General features: G+C 34.0%; 1 protein-coding gene across 8 annotated transcripts in view; it reads left to right on the top strand.

Annotated features, from left to right (window-relative positions):
- SPEF2 (sperm flagellar 2) overlaps positions 1-15,557 on the top strand; it is a 77,424-nt gene that overhangs the window by 50,205 nt on the left and 11,662 nt on the right. For 3 of the 8 annotated variants that reach the window (XM_027709117.1, XM_027709115.1, XM_027709114.1), the window contains 4 exons: positions 521-759; positions 11,633-11,701; positions 12,603-12,709; positions 14,544-14,726. In XM_027709117.1, the coding sequence (XP_027564918.1) occupies positions 521-759; positions 11,633-11,701; positions 12,603-12,709; positions 14,544-14,726 (598 nt within the window). Of the gene's footprint in view, positions 1-520; positions 760-3,139; positions 5,234-7,340; positions 11,702-12,602; positions 12,710-14,543; positions 14,727-15,557 lie in introns of those variants that run through there. The other 5 variants (XM_027709119.1, XM_027709118.1, XR_003538474.1 and 2 more) reach the window with 4 other exon arrangements.

The following is a 15,557-nucleotide window of genomic DNA, read 5'->3' as shown; positions in this document are numbered from 1 at the left end:
GACATGAATGTAGGATGTGAGGGCTTTAACAGGCAGTAGCTCAAACAGGCAAAGCCTCAGCCTTCCAGCCAGTTTTATTTGATCTCCTGACAACAAGTCAAAGATACGGTATTTACAGAACATCATATCCTTTGTTCTGACACTCCAAGCCAAATCTGCGTCTAGTTGAATGTTGCAGACAGCTAATGTCTTTCCCTGTATAAATTATACTCGTTACATTTGAAACGGGAGTTCATATCCCTCTCCTCCCCTAGGAGGTGCTTTCATATTTTTACATCTGGTCTCTTCTGTTTCCTAGGTCTGACTTTATATAAATTTCTTATCATAGTCAAAAGATGTCATGCTGGCAGAGGAGGAGTAGACTTCATAATGATTTTGCTGATTACAGCATTTGCACAGAGGATTTGTAATTCTTATTTCAGAAAAGCTCTATAAGTGTAAACACATTAAAATTTAAAGCTATGTTATTAACATTGTGTTTTAGAAGTACTCATGGTTTTCTTCACTCGCACTTTCACAGTGTTGAAAAGTTGGTTGAGGCTGCACGATATCATGTTGAGAGTTCTAGCAAAATCCAATATGAAATGACTTTAGAAGAAACAGATTTCTTCATCAATGGTGATGTAAAAATGTTTCCTGACCCTGTTCCTGACCCTGTTCCTACACTAGAAGTTCCACGCATAAAAACCTCTAGAAGTACTCTAACTATTTCACAACTTACTAAGCTTCATAAGCAGTTTCTACAGGTGGCACCTAAAGGTAGGAAATTTTTTTTCTTTTAACTCCTGAAGGACTGTTAGTTACTCACAATCTGGAATAACTGTTTGGGAACTGCTAAACATTAGTATGACTAAACATATTGATGAAGATCATGCTAAAGATCCCACTACATAGAAAACTCATAATGCAGAATACTGAAAATGTGAAGTACCAGGCCACTTGAAAGCTTCTAATGGCTTTGTTGTGGGCTTTGTATCCACAAGACCACATATTTAATATTCTTCCAACAGCTGTTTCCGTAATATGTTTTTAGAGGGGTATGTTTCATGCTTGCTAAAGATTCAAATCTGTAACTTGTTTACTAAATGAGAGCTCAGTGAACACTGAAGCTGTATTATTTTAAAACACAATTTTAAAGAAATCAGTATTTTCATGAAACTATTATAAAGAGTCTATTATAACTATTAACCATTATATTCTTCCAGTTAATATGTGCCTGCTGTTTTGGATCTTAACTCAGATAATGTGATTTGTTAACTTAGATATGTAATTTTTCTTTTCCTTTGAATGTGCACTTATTGTATGGGTGCCTGCTAATTATGGGAACCTTAGGCTTAGGATGCTTGAAGAGACTTACTTGCAAAACTTCCTATGACTGTACAAATATTACAAAATAATTTAGGTAAGGCAGTTTTTAAGCTGAGATGGAAAGTAGTTACACACATATTTGCAGAGTGTTTCATTACTACCAGTGTTCCATATTATAATTTCAGTGTGATTGCCCTTAAGATTGTGAAATACAATGTGTAAACAACTACTTGCAATTTTAAATCTAATTCTTCCAATGTAATAGGGCCACAAAGGCACTATGATGTTGAATTTAATTCTTTATTCAGAAATGCTTTTATGAATATTTATAGAGCACTTCCAATTTCCTTTTGTATATGAAACCATTTTAGGCAGAAAGATGTTTACAGTTTTCCCTTAGAGAGGTGCGTATCATCTCATCTATAGTGGAGGAGTGTGGATGTGTGTGTAAGCATTTCAAAATCTTCTGTAGAGACTAATTTTGCAGATAGTATTGCATACGTTATGACACATAAAACTAAAAAATCTGTATGTTTGTGATCATTAGATAGTGCCAGAGAGGTGGAACACAGATACCAGTATGACTGGTCCTTTCACTTAGAAAGGATTTTTTTGTTTTTAAGTCACTCATTCTTTAAGATATTTAAAACTAAAAAATTTTGTCTGTTACAAAGTTCAAGACAGACCAACTACTTTGCTTGTATACTTGTAATAATTAGCAAGAAAACAATTGAAGTATTTATCTTTTACAATATTTGTAATTTTGATGATATTATATTCACTAAAATGATCCAACATAACTTGCATGGTACCCAAAAACCGAAATATCTTGACTTAGTAGTCATGAGACAGTAAAGGAATGATGGTGAATGTTGTCTGGGACAATGGGAGGGAATTATTGTTTAAAATAAGGTCCCAAAAACATGCAAAAGCTTTCTTCTACAGTCTGATGACTATTAAGTCAAGATATTTAGCTTTTTTGGATAGCTGAATTAGGATGAAAATCACAAACTGTGCAAGTCATCTTTAAAATACTTCTTCCCATCTTTTTCTTATTTTAAGACAGCATAAATCATGTCCTACATTTCCTAAGGCAACCACTCCCCTTCATTATAAACTCCTTTCTCTCCTAAAACATCAGGAAAAATTTTCATATCCTTCTATCTCCCCTTGTTCAATAGAATGCTCAACATAAAATACATGCTTCCTTAGTAGTTAGTCTCTCACTGAACAAAAGAGGGGAAAACACTAAAGCACCCAGCACACTGGCAGTGAAATTGTTGACCGGCAGCTCTAAAGCAGATACAAAAAAATAACAAACAAATCCCTGCCTTGGAGAACCTCTAAACTGATCTAGATGTGCTGCCAAACATCTTATTTTTTCTTATTCTCACCCACCTGAGCAGATCTCTCAGCGTTTAATGGAAGTCCACACAAACAAGCACATGAGGCATAGGCTATTAGGCAAGTCTAAATAGAATAAACCTGCCAATCTCCTTGTAGTATATGAATAGCAAAATTCCTAAAGTGGTTCTCAAAATTGCATATTAGGCTTTTTTAAAGCATTATGGAGATTACATGAAGCAGATTTTTACTTAGAAAGCAAGCACATAAAGAGTAACAAAGAAGGGGTGATTATGTTGGAAGAAGTGAACATGTAAACAGGTTTCTTACTGGATATTTGGTAAATGTCAAAAGGAAGTCTTTTCAAGATATGTTTAACAAATTGCTAAAATTAAAGCTAGAAGTGGGAGTGCCAATATGCTTAAAAGAATTTTGATATTCAGAAAAGAATTCATATAAAAATTGTAAACAGTTTTGTGTTTCCTAGGAATTTAAAGTTTTAAAGAACTGCCGATTCACCACAGACAACTTTGTACTATCCTGCACACTTGGTTCTCCATGGAAGCACATTACTCTCCATTCTAAGCACCGATGGACAAAAAAAACCAGCTTATGCTGGACCTTCCTACCTACTGACAGCCTTTCATTTCATAAGGAAATACTTTTTTTTTTTTTTTACTATTCCACATGCCATTACCCAAACTCAACATGGCTCTGCAATAATTGATGATTTCGCTAACTCTTTTGATCAAGTTGTTGACAGTGCTCTAATATGTTACCTCAGGAATGCTTTTTTATAGGAAAAGCTGTGGCATGTAGAGCTACTAACTCTTACTTTTTTTATTTTCTCTTGTACAGTCTCTTTGGATGTGTGCTCTTCTTATCAACAAAATTAAACTAACTATCTATTAAATCTCATCCCCTTTGCTTCCCTTCAGCACTATGTTCTTCCTATGACCACATCTCTTGTCATTACAATTAGCATACATATGGAATGTCTTAGTTCTCTTCTAAAGACGCTTCAGAAAATGCAATTTGGGTATGGCTTTGCATTAGTAAGCAGATCAAATTGGATTCTATCCTAGAGTATGTTCTCCATCTTATGACTGAATCACACAAAGGAATTTTTAAATTTTATTTTTTTTCATAGTCATGACCTTTATGAACCATTCCAATTTAATTATAGAAGCCATTGTTCATCAGAAATAAACTTCTGATTTATTAAAAATTTCTATATCAAATAACAAAAAAAAGTTTAAAATATTTATGAAATTATTAAGTAGACTGCTAAGATGTGAACATAAAGGACAGTCTATAACCAAATTGTATTGCTATTTCTTTTCAAGCTGTAGGCTTGTCAATTGAATCTTACTGTGTTGCTAGATTTGGAACAAATAGATATATTAAAGTGTTCATGTAGTTCAGCTGAATTGTTACCTTTTTAATAGAATATTTTTTTGAATCAGAATTTTATGCTGACCCTGGATAATGTCTATAGATTATGCTTTCTCTTCCCAAGCACTCTAGAAGCAATTCAAGATCTTACATTAGTAATCATCATGACCTGACTTTGATGTATGTAGGGATTGAAGTTCATACATGAGCATAGAAATAGGTTCATCATCTCTAACTTCCATTTTTTCGAGACTATTTATTTTCAATGTGCTTTTTTAAAACTTGAAAATAAGAAAGGTTAAGTTTATAGACAGAGGAAATATCTTTTACTAGATGAAAACTTGGTAATTCTACTGAAAGTTCCATTTACACCTGCTGTTATATCTCTTACTAAATCATGTATGTTACTTAATTTCAGAAATTTGCGACTGTTTGCCTATGATGTTTATAAATCTGTGTATCTAATTACTTGTATGGAACATATTTAACATGGTTGTATATGTTTCTGTGCATTTGAATATATATATATCCAATTTTTAGATTTCAGTCATCACAACAGAGGACCTCACCCCTCATTGCATCTGTGCAGCACCAGAAATACCTTACTCTCTGTCATTCTAAATTTAAAATCCCAGTTCTTGCTATTTAGTGAAGATTGGACATATAGCAGAATCAATAATAATTAGTAAATAGATGATGTAAATATTTACAGTGAAATTTGCCTGCAGGGAATGATGAGTCTCTCAATAACTTGGATAGAAAGAATCATATATGTGAAATGCCTGTCTTTTTCATTTAAGTATGGAAGTATACCATATTATTGCCTTTTAGACTACTAAAGTTAGATGAATATAATTCATCCTCAAGGTTTATTTCACTCATGCTACAGAGTCTGGTGCATAACTTGCATGGATCATCATCCAAACCTCTTGATATTACTATGGAGATATTTTTCTCAGTGAAAATGAGGAGGAATATAAATCCGTTCAAATGTTCTGGTAAAATTTTATGAAAAGGCAATTATGTTAACATAATTCTCATCTCTAGTATAGGTTTGTTGCCTGTGTAAATTTATAATCTGAATCTTTAATAAAGATATACTACTTTCTCAGTTTAGGGAAATATTTTCATGCCTGTATGAAAATATTCTGCTGATTGGTGTGTTATTAAAAAAAATCTCTTTTTTATGTCTGTGCAGGGTGATTGCTCTTTGGTTAAATGTCACAGTCCTGGTTCACACGGTACAAATCCAGTGTACACTTGCACTACTATCATTCTTAATGCTCCTTTTTGGATGTTTAATTTTTCTGTTTTCACTTGCATTTCCGGTCATAATCTTAATTTCTTCACTAATTACTTTTTGCATTTGTTTACAATGTTTCTGCACTGCTTTTTGAAACATATAAAGGCTTTCTAATGTCACCTTGTGTATCAGGGAATGATACTACCTTTTAAAAAGTTTTTAATGAAAAAGAACTTTACCTTGTGTAACTTTTCCTACTTTTTGATTTCATTGATGACAAACTTTATGTGAAAAAGAGGCTGCTTCATAATTAGTACAGGCTGGCTTCCTTTTGTATCCTGTGTTCTTTCCAAAATACTACTGCAACAGATCCCACCTTTTCCTATGTTCCCAGTTCCTTCATGGAAACTGAAAAATGTTGGTAACACTGAAGGTCCCGTCTTACAGAGAATATTATCCCTGGCAGTGGATCACAAGTCTGTTCTGACCCTTATTTTCTAAGCACCAGGAAATTTCTACAGGTGCCCACACCCCTCAAGAAGCAGTAGGCACTATAAATATGTTACATTGCTTTTGTCCCTTCTGCCCTTTGACTTCTGAAGTTGCAGATCCATTAATCCGTCTCTCCAACTCTTTTTCACTTCGTCTTGTGAGTTTGTGGCTGCCTAATGTTAGGGAAGATTTTAAATCTTTACTGTGTGTTAAGAATACTTCTGCCCATCTTTTCGGTCCTGGGTATGGTACCTGTGCATGTCAGAAAAACCTTCTGTGGTCTGGTTGGTTTTGCTGTCCATGTGGACCACAGCTGCTATCTCAGTTTTAAAGTTCTCTAAAAGGATCACTCAAATGTATTTAAACTGCATGTTCCTAACTTTTTTTAATATTATGGCCTTTCAGGATGCTTAGAATAGAATGGAACAATCAAACTGTCATTTTTTATGACAATGGGAACAGAGAGTTCTCACAGATTGTATAATATATATTAAAATTTGCTCCTTCCTGTAAAATAGAAAAGAGTGGCATACAAAAACTTGTTTTCTTCAGACCTTTTAAACCACCAGGAATGGCATTTCCTGCCATGATTAGCTTAATGTAATCATAAATTTTGCCTCTTGACGTACACATCACAATAAGGAGGGCAGGGAGTCAGACTGGGTTTAGGTCATTTGCTCAGGACTTTACTTTTGCTATTTCGCAGTGAATAAATAGATTTCTAGTTGTCTTGCCTCCATTCTGCATGTAATTTCTCATCGTTATTTGGTTACTTTCTTTTAAAGTCCTAACTTTCTGGCAGCAATGTACTAAAAGAATCCTACTGGCCAAAAGTAGGAGATTCATAAGCTCTAGCAATAAAATTTTCAAAAATTTCAGCTTATGGTGTTTTCTCCTACCAAATACAGGAAAGAACAATTTGGGAAGTGTTAAGAACAATCTCAATGTTTTAAGACTGTTTTAATTTGGAGAACAAAATGAGAAGCTTATACAGTTCCTTGTTCTTTAAGCAGTAATAAAATCATTCTGCGTATAAATACATCTTAAGAAAATCATGTCAGCTACATATGCCTTAGAGGATCTTATGCTTTTTTGTCAGGTTTTTGTTTATGTATTCACAGACTTGCTCCAAGTTAACTTTTCTGCTAATGTCAGGTATGATGGGCATTGTAATAGGTTTGTGACTTCAGTAGTATCTTCTGGAGACATTTGTCCTTGAAGACCCTTCTTAATTCCTCTTCCTAACTCTGCTTTTCTTTGTTTCCAAAATAGTATTGATGCTGCTGCCCTTCACTGATTGCATGTTCTGACAAACCCCTGATAATCAAAAGGAAATGGAAGTCAAAACTGACCATTTCTTACAAGAATCCTGGGTAGTCTCCAAATGATTTAAGAGTAGATCTCTGTTTTCCTTGTTCTCCTTCATGGCTGTTTATTTCAAGTCACAGTCTAGTCCCAAATTAACAAGATTATTATGGATTAAAAAAAGAAAAGATGCAATTGATATTTTATGGAATAATAACTCTTATATATTTAGTTGTTTCTTTTTAAATTATAGCCATAAGAGCACTGAAGCAATTCAAAAGCAAGAGTAATTCTTCTAGCAAGAGAGAAGTTGATGATGGAGGGAAAGAGAAGAAAGATTTGGAACATCAGAAAAGAAAGAGAAATCGTCAATTTCCAAAAATATGGCTAACAAAATACTCCTGGTTAAAATATGATGATGAAAGGGGAATAATGTTTTGTGTACCGTGTCGTAAACATAATGTGGATTTGGGGGAAAACATTCATAATTTTTGTTCTGGCACTGATGATTTCAAACTTGAATTTATAAACACACACCAGAGTAGTGAAGCTCATGCCTGGGCTACCTGCATGGAAGCTGCCAGTACTGCTTCACCAGACACAGCTTCTGCTGAGCAGGTGTTGAAGAGCATGAACTCCTTAACATTAGGGAGAGTAGAAAATATTTTTAGAACATACCATGCTATGGCTAAATCTGGTTCTCCCCTTGTAGATCTTGATGAAATTTACAAACCAGATAAGCTTTAACATGACCCTTCACAGTTTTTCTCAGACTTATCCTTCTGAAGACTTCTCTACAGAGGCAGAACAGATCCATTGCTGATTCTTAATTGGACAAATCAGTCTTCCCATAACAAGTACTCTTACAGCCAGGATATGACCAATATACTTCACAGCTTGAACCACTTTTCTTTCTCCCCTGTAAAAATATTTTTGAAAGTTGTAATAAGAATGCTTTATCTTGATTTTTTGTCTAGGAGCTGAGAATAAGTATAGTTCAGAGAAGTATCTGATTTCATATTTTCATAATTCTACATATTCTAAATGCAACTTTCTACTTGATAATTTCCAATCAAGGTAAAGCATACCAGCAGAATATATTTTTACCATCAAAGAAATAGCAATGATTCGTATCAAAAGATAGCTAAAATTAAATCATTAATGACCCCTCTTGCTTCTTCCAACAGTAATGAAGATGTACTAGAGATAATTTGGGAGAAATGAATGTGAGATCATTCACCTTTAAATCAACCCATTTTCTGAATCCAGATCAACTCTTTACTTTTGGAGTAAAATGTGTGTAATAATAGCAGAAACTGCACAATACAGTTCCATACCATACTATATCGTGTAACTCTACCCTATATACACACACATATACACACACATATATATATATTTTTGGTGTTTTGCATATATCTAGGTCTAAACAGTTTGTCAGAAATGGAGTAAGTTTTGAATGAGTGCCTCCTGAAGGGATTTTAGTCCAGAGTTAGTCTGTAGGGTCAGAAAAAGGATCAGTACTGTGCACTATACAGTGGATTATAGAAGATCCATCACTGAAATATGTTAATCTGTGATTTCTCAGACCAAAAAAAAAAAAAAAGAAGTTTAGATATATTTTACCTAAGAAGCAACAGGATATATATTATACAAGGTACCTTTTTACATATGTGGCATTGCTGATGCTAAGGGTTTGCTCTTAAATCACATAATGCCAAGAGGATTTTTTCCCCTCTTTAGTTTTCAAATGGGAAATTTTTAACTATGTTGAGATTAGAAAAATATGTTGAAAGTGTGTTCCCAGAATGTCCAGCAGCTGAAGACAAAAAAAAAGAAATAAAAACTGAAAGTATATTTAGAATCTATAATGCTGAAATCACTTCCATGATGCAGGGGGGCATGTTTTCTCATAATCTTCCTTTCATCCATGAAACTAGGAGAATTCCTTCAACCTTGCCTCTCAGGACATGTTTTCTAAGCCTGTGATGATTCTTGCTGCTTTCTTCTGGGCAGTCTTTAGTTTATGTACATCCTTCTAGATCTGCAAATTCCAAAATTGTATACTAGCAGAAGCTTTAACAGCTGGGAGAAAAAAAAAAAGAATTATTTCCAATGTCTTTATGTGTACTTTCTGGTAATATTGTGATCTGCGGTAGTCCCTAGATACTTTTCTATACAAATTTTACTTTATCAGTAAGATTCCCATTGTGCCGTTTATGCAGTTCATTGTTTCAGCCCAGTGGGACACTTGACATTAATCCTTATTGGATAGTGTCCTTTTATTCTAGACTGTATCTCCAATATGTAAAGCTCACTTTGAATTCTAATCCTATTCTCCAGTGTGCTTAAAATTCCTTCCTGAATTGTTTTCTCTGTAATGTAATAAATGCATCAGTTTGTCAGTCTGTTTCCTCAAAGTACTTTGATCTGTTTCTGGTGAAATTTACTTACTGATCTTGATCATCTCTCGAGTTTTTCAAAATCTTCATGAATACTGTTTCTTTTTCCACAGTGCTTTCTACCTCTTCTAATTAAAAATGTTTCTGGACATTTAATAATTTAATTCTCTATTTATTCTCCTACATTATTCAACTAAAACTTACTGGGTTTGGTTTCTTTTATTTTGGACTTAGCAAAAAGATTTTATAAAGAGCATACCTGTTTTGAAACGAGTCCTGTTACGTGGACAAAGGCAATTCTGGGAATTGTTTTCCTTGTTCTTTCCTAGAAGACATTATTTACTTTTACCACTTACAGAGTGCCATTTGCAGACACCGGTATTCTTTTCTCGGTACCATCTGTGTAGCTGCCCACTCTCAGCATCTCTCTGTGATTACAAAGCATTAGCAGCTCTTGAACTAAAATGGTGAATCACCTTTTGTCTCGGATTATAATCAGATATTCAAAAATGATTCCGTGCTCTGTAATATATACCCAAAAACATTAAACCTAGACAAAATACCTGAAAACACAATGAGGAAAGTATTTCTTATCTTTTTTTACATGTTTATGAGGCATTTCCTCTGTCTCTCTGAGACTTCCTCATCATTCCTCCTACATATGTCAGTAGGAGGAATTAAATCACAGTCCATTTGAAATTTTTGAACTATTATAACTTTGGAATTATCCCACATCAGATGTTTCAGGAGGAGGTAATAAAGTAAAAGAAATTGCCTTACAGCACGTCAGCAATTCTGTAATTAATAGATAGAAAATCACTTAGCTCTGACTGAAAGAGGATGTGTTTCTTCACATTTACCACACAGGAAGAAAAGTGGGTAGATACTGCAGATCACCTGGCAGAGCTTAAATATCTCACAGTAATTCATGTTTGCCAGAATATTTACCTGAAAACTGCATTCTAGCATTTTCTATTCCAATCTAAGTTCTGTGATTGTGAGTAACATTTTAGATTGCAATCCCATTTCGGACATTAGTTTTGATGCAAGTTCTTAAAATTCCTTGTCCCTCAAATACCTTTTACATATGTTTCTAAAGTCCTGTAGCCTCATAAAAAAATTAGATGAGGATCTTAGTATCCTTTTAGAATTTTATGCAGAAAAACAAAATTCAATTTCATTTCAGGAAACCATAAGCTCATAGGAAATACAGGAGCTACATTCTTTATTGTCATAGAGGGAAATCATATTAGGAGTTGAACTGTTTTAAACATAAAATAATGTGAGAAAAGTTAGATTGCCAGTGATCAGATGTGGAAAGGCAAATTTCAGCAAAAAATGCAATAAAAATTATCATAGCTGCTCTCTTCATGGTAAAGCACTAGGAAAAAATGAGACTGAAAGAAGATGTAAAACTTTTTCCTGTTGTTTTTTATATGAAGTGTACACTGGCTCCTTCATGGACCATAGACTATTCTCCCCATGAACCACTAAAATGTTATGTGGTTTACTGAATTACTTATGAAGTCACCCTGTAATGATGCCTTTGTTATGCAGGCTTTATTGTGCCATATGGAAATTATCTGATTCTTGTAGCATGAAGTTTTCATCAGAAAACAAATTTCTGGTTACCTTAAAATTATTACATCAGCAATCCAGAGTGCTTCAGTAAACAGCAAAGGGTTTATCACATGGTTTTTTAGATATTCTTTCTCAATGTCAATAACTCAAAAACTTTCACAAGGTGACATCAGAGCACTGTTACCAGTCTGCCAGTATTTTTTCCCCAGCTTTTGCTTTCATGCTGAAATTTCTGGTAGGATATATGGCTTCAAGTCCTTCCTTCTTCCTCTCCCAACAGAATTTACGCTTCCCAAGTATGTTTTTTGCCTCTTCTCTCCAAACTTATATATGTGTAGGATTCCTCTGCTGTACTAAGATGTGCTGAGGGCATTAATCCTGTGTTTCCTGATTGGACATAAACAGAGACTGTAGACTATCAATTCAAATTGGCTACTGGATTTTGAATACTGACATTATGAAACTAATATTCAAACATTCTTAATTTTTCTACCACTTACATCTTTTTTCATAAAGTTACATTTCACTCCACTGTTTTGCTTCCAACAAAAATGTCTCTTAGCCCTAAAATGTGCACAGCTGTGCTTTTTCAAAAGGACAAGACTTTCGACTGGAAAAAGAAAAAAAATAAGTAAGTCTTACCAGTATTTCACTGATTGTGCATGCTTTTAAAGTTAATCTGAAGTCTTCCAGTGTTGATGCTGTGGAAGTGATCATAACCTGACCAAATCAGCTTTGTTTCTCAAAATTTAAATAATTTGAAACTTATTTTCCAGGTTTTTTTGTTAATGCAGAGGTTTTACAGTGAATTCTCGCTGAGCCAGCAAAGTCTGTTTCTGGAGGAAAAGACTTCTATCTGTCTGTTAAATTTTACATACATAATTTTGCATTTTAATACCGTGTATAACATTTAAAGTTTGCTTGCTCATAAGCAAATCCATGCCTATTTAAAAAACAAATAGGACTTGTTGGACTTACCTGTCTAATGATTTCTATAAAATAAAATTAATGGAGCTAGTCAGTTCTGAAAAGCTTTTTAAACAGATCGATTTTGTTTCAAATTTCAACAGGCAATGGTCTGTGTTTCTTTCCTATTCTCTAACTTATGCTTGCTTTAAAGCGTGGAGATAGATTTATGATCGATTAAAGTAGAGCACAGTGGGGGAAAAGGTTGGTAGGTATTCAACATACAGAAATCGTGTGATTGGTATTTTTGAACTGCTCATTAACTGTCAGTGTAGACTGTGTGAGGATGGATTAGTGATAACAATGCAGATCAGAACAAGTATCAAAAGAAATGCAATGCATTGGAATGTTTGATATTTTGCTATTAGATAGGCCACACATGATTTATTTTAAATGAGGAAATTTTATGTTTGGCTTTGAATATATTAGCATTATCAATAGTGCATAATAGCAAAACAAATAAGTTTCCCACATTGCTATTAAAATTAAAAAAAACAGATTTCCTTTAACAGAAGAAGTCTATTTAAAATACTAAATATGTTTTTTGGTATTGACTTTTCTATTAGGTTCTATACGAAAGAAAGAATTTATTGACATTTTTAGTCGCTTGGTTAATTTGAATCGTGGAGTAAATTGCCTTCCTGATCAATGGATGAACTTAAAACTTCCAGATGTAAGTTAACCCCTGTTTTCTCTTCAACTGGAATATTGGTTTGTGCAATATTGTGCAATTGATGCAGCATTGTCCTTATTAAGATAAAATCAAGATTATAGCTATTATAGGACATTATCAGTTTTTCCTTAAAATTCTTCTGTTTCACTAGAGGATTCTGGAAGCCACTGTGCCAGAAATAAAATGCTTTTGTCAGCAATATATTTATTTACAATTTTCAAATCATGGGGTTTTTTAGACACCGTTGAAAATTCATTTCCAGGAGTTAAAATAACACTGTTTATGTTCTTCATTCCAGCACAGGTAATTAAAATCTGGAGCTGTATGACCTTAAACTTACTTATCTAAGATTTTCAGGTTTAGGAACATGAAAATTAGAATTTAGTCTTTCCAAATCTTCCATACAGAATTGTCTGATTAATTTTACTTTCAGATGTTGCTGGTAGGCCTATTGAATGAAATTATTTACTTGTTTTAGCATGTTTTGATAATTATTTCTGATGGTAAACCATGATTCACATTTATATTTTTACTGGATTTCACATGTGGAAACAGCTTCATTCATGTATTCCTCAAACAGATGAACTGCATCAGTAAAACATTTTAAAGTTTCCCAGTGTTTATTTCCATTGAGTTTAGTGAAAACTAGCCACAGCTGTCATCATCAGTATATAAAAATCTAATCTTAGCACAGCAAATTAATTGTTTGGGGGAAACTGCAAGTCAAATATTGTCTATTAATAGACCACATGTGCATGTATCCCATGTTCTGTGTTCTTTGAGAACTTTTAGTGCTTATAAATGCTATTTTTGTTTTAATAACTGAATTTTCTTTCTTTAAAAGTGCCATTTTAAAATGAGACTTTTAAATTTATAATGAAAGCAAGAACTTATTTACAAAAGGAAATGCATGAAGCATAAGCAAAGGTATATATTTATTTTGCACAAGCTATTCTGAGCTTAGCTCACCATTTCATCATTGTGTGACTCACTAGAATCTCAATAAATTTTCAATTAATAATAAGCAGCAATGTTCCAGCTAGCGTCAGCACAGATGACATCTACAGTGTTACCAAATTGTCTCACTGTGATGCCCCAGGGCCTTCTTCCTGTGAACACATTCTTCTCAAACTCTGGTCTGGAGCAACCCAGACACTTCCCTTGACAAGGAAATCTGGGTGTGGGGCAGAAAGTTGTGTAGAGGTGCATAGTAGGGTCCCGCCATACCAGCAGTGCAGAAATGAACTGGACAGAGTTGGTTTCCCCTGTCAAATACAGCCTTTTTAATGCTGTCTCAGGAGATTTTAGGAGTGTTCTGTTTGTTTCTCCCTGTAACCAGCTCTGCAATGTCTTCATTGGTAAAAAGACACAAAGCATTTTTTCTACCACTGCTTTTTTCCAACTGAAAATAATGCTGGAGCAGAGAAAGCCACCTGGTCAACACCTCTAAGAGTAACAGGGCCAAGGCATGGGACCAAGGATTTGCTAGATTTTGTGCTCATGCTGCTGAATTGTCAGTTCAATTCTTGGTGCTCATGCAGACAGGACATGGTTCAGGGTTTCAGGATGATATAGGCAGTTTAGATACAGAGCCCTATTTGGGGAGTCAGAGTACTTATTTAGAGAGATATCAACTGCACAGGCCAACTGACACACAGTGGCCTGTGGCCTGTTTTTCTACTGATACATGCCTTTTATATAACTGTGACATCTCTCTGCAGGATCTTGTCCTTCCTAGCCAGGAAAAGACCCAAGAATACACAGGATATTGAAAGAGTATGTTTGTATGTTTATGCACACATATTTGACAATATTTATTATTCTGATTTTATAGTTAGAAAATCTGGCATCTGCATTCTCAGTGAATGCAGAATTTACTGACTGGCGCAGATTCTTGGTAGCAGCAGCGCAGCCTTGGCCAGTGCCATCTGTGACACAACTCCTCAAAACACTGCATAGCTTCAAGGCTGTTGATGTAGCTGGATCAGGCTTTGTTACAGAGGAATACTACATGCAGGTTATAAATCTTTTCTCTTTTGAATCATGTTTTGTTTTGCTAAATTCTCTACATTGAATGATGTATTGTTGGGTTTATTCACATTCAGAAACTCAGTCTGAATTTTAAATGCTTTTGGGTTTGAGGGTGCTTTTTGGTAAAAAGTGTTTTCAGGAAATGGATGGCCTAATCATGTCCATATTTCCACAAATCAAGCTTCCATTTCCTAGTTTCACTATTAATTTAAAGTAAAAACCCTTTCAGTTTTAAAGAAACCATTCTGTGTGCACTTTGATGACTATTAGCTTATTTGACACTGAATAAGACAAAAAACTTGCTCAAGCAGAAATAAGGATTTTAGTTTCAGCTCATCAGCTGTACTTAATTGAAACATTTCTAGGGGGTTTTTTTCCCATTAATTATTTCCTCAAATTAAGATTGTTTTTCAGACCTTGAGTACCTGGAAAATTATAAAATTCTTTGATCTTTTCTCTGAAGATAGATTCTATTTGAATTGTCACATAGTTTAGCGAGATTTTTCAGCAAGCAAGTTTCATGAAAGAGTATTAAGAATACATTTTTCTTCTTTTAGGAAAATTCTGCTCATTAAATTTTCACTTACTTTTACTCTGCTTTCTTAATCATAATTAAAATGACTGCTGTTTCATTCTTTTGGTCCATACTAGCTATGAATATCATATATATATGTGTCTATATATATATGTGTATGTGTGTGCACATATACACAGAAGATGTACAGTTCTACCACTTTGCATTTGTCTGTTGATATTAAAAATAATTTTCAAACTGTTTTAAATACATTTTATAGGACCTTTATTGCAATTTGTTTTC

The sequence above is a fragment of the Neopelma chrysocephalum genome, unplaced genomic scaffold (assembly GCF_003984885.1).
Source record: "Neopelma chrysocephalum unplaced genomic scaffold, ASM398488v2 Primary Assembly neopelma1_96688, whole genome shotgun sequence".
Classification (NCBI taxonomy): Eukaryota; Metazoa; Chordata; class Aves; order Passeriformes; family Pipridae; genus Neopelma; species Neopelma chrysocephalum.
This window is presented reverse-complemented; position numbering and strand designations above follow the sequence as displayed.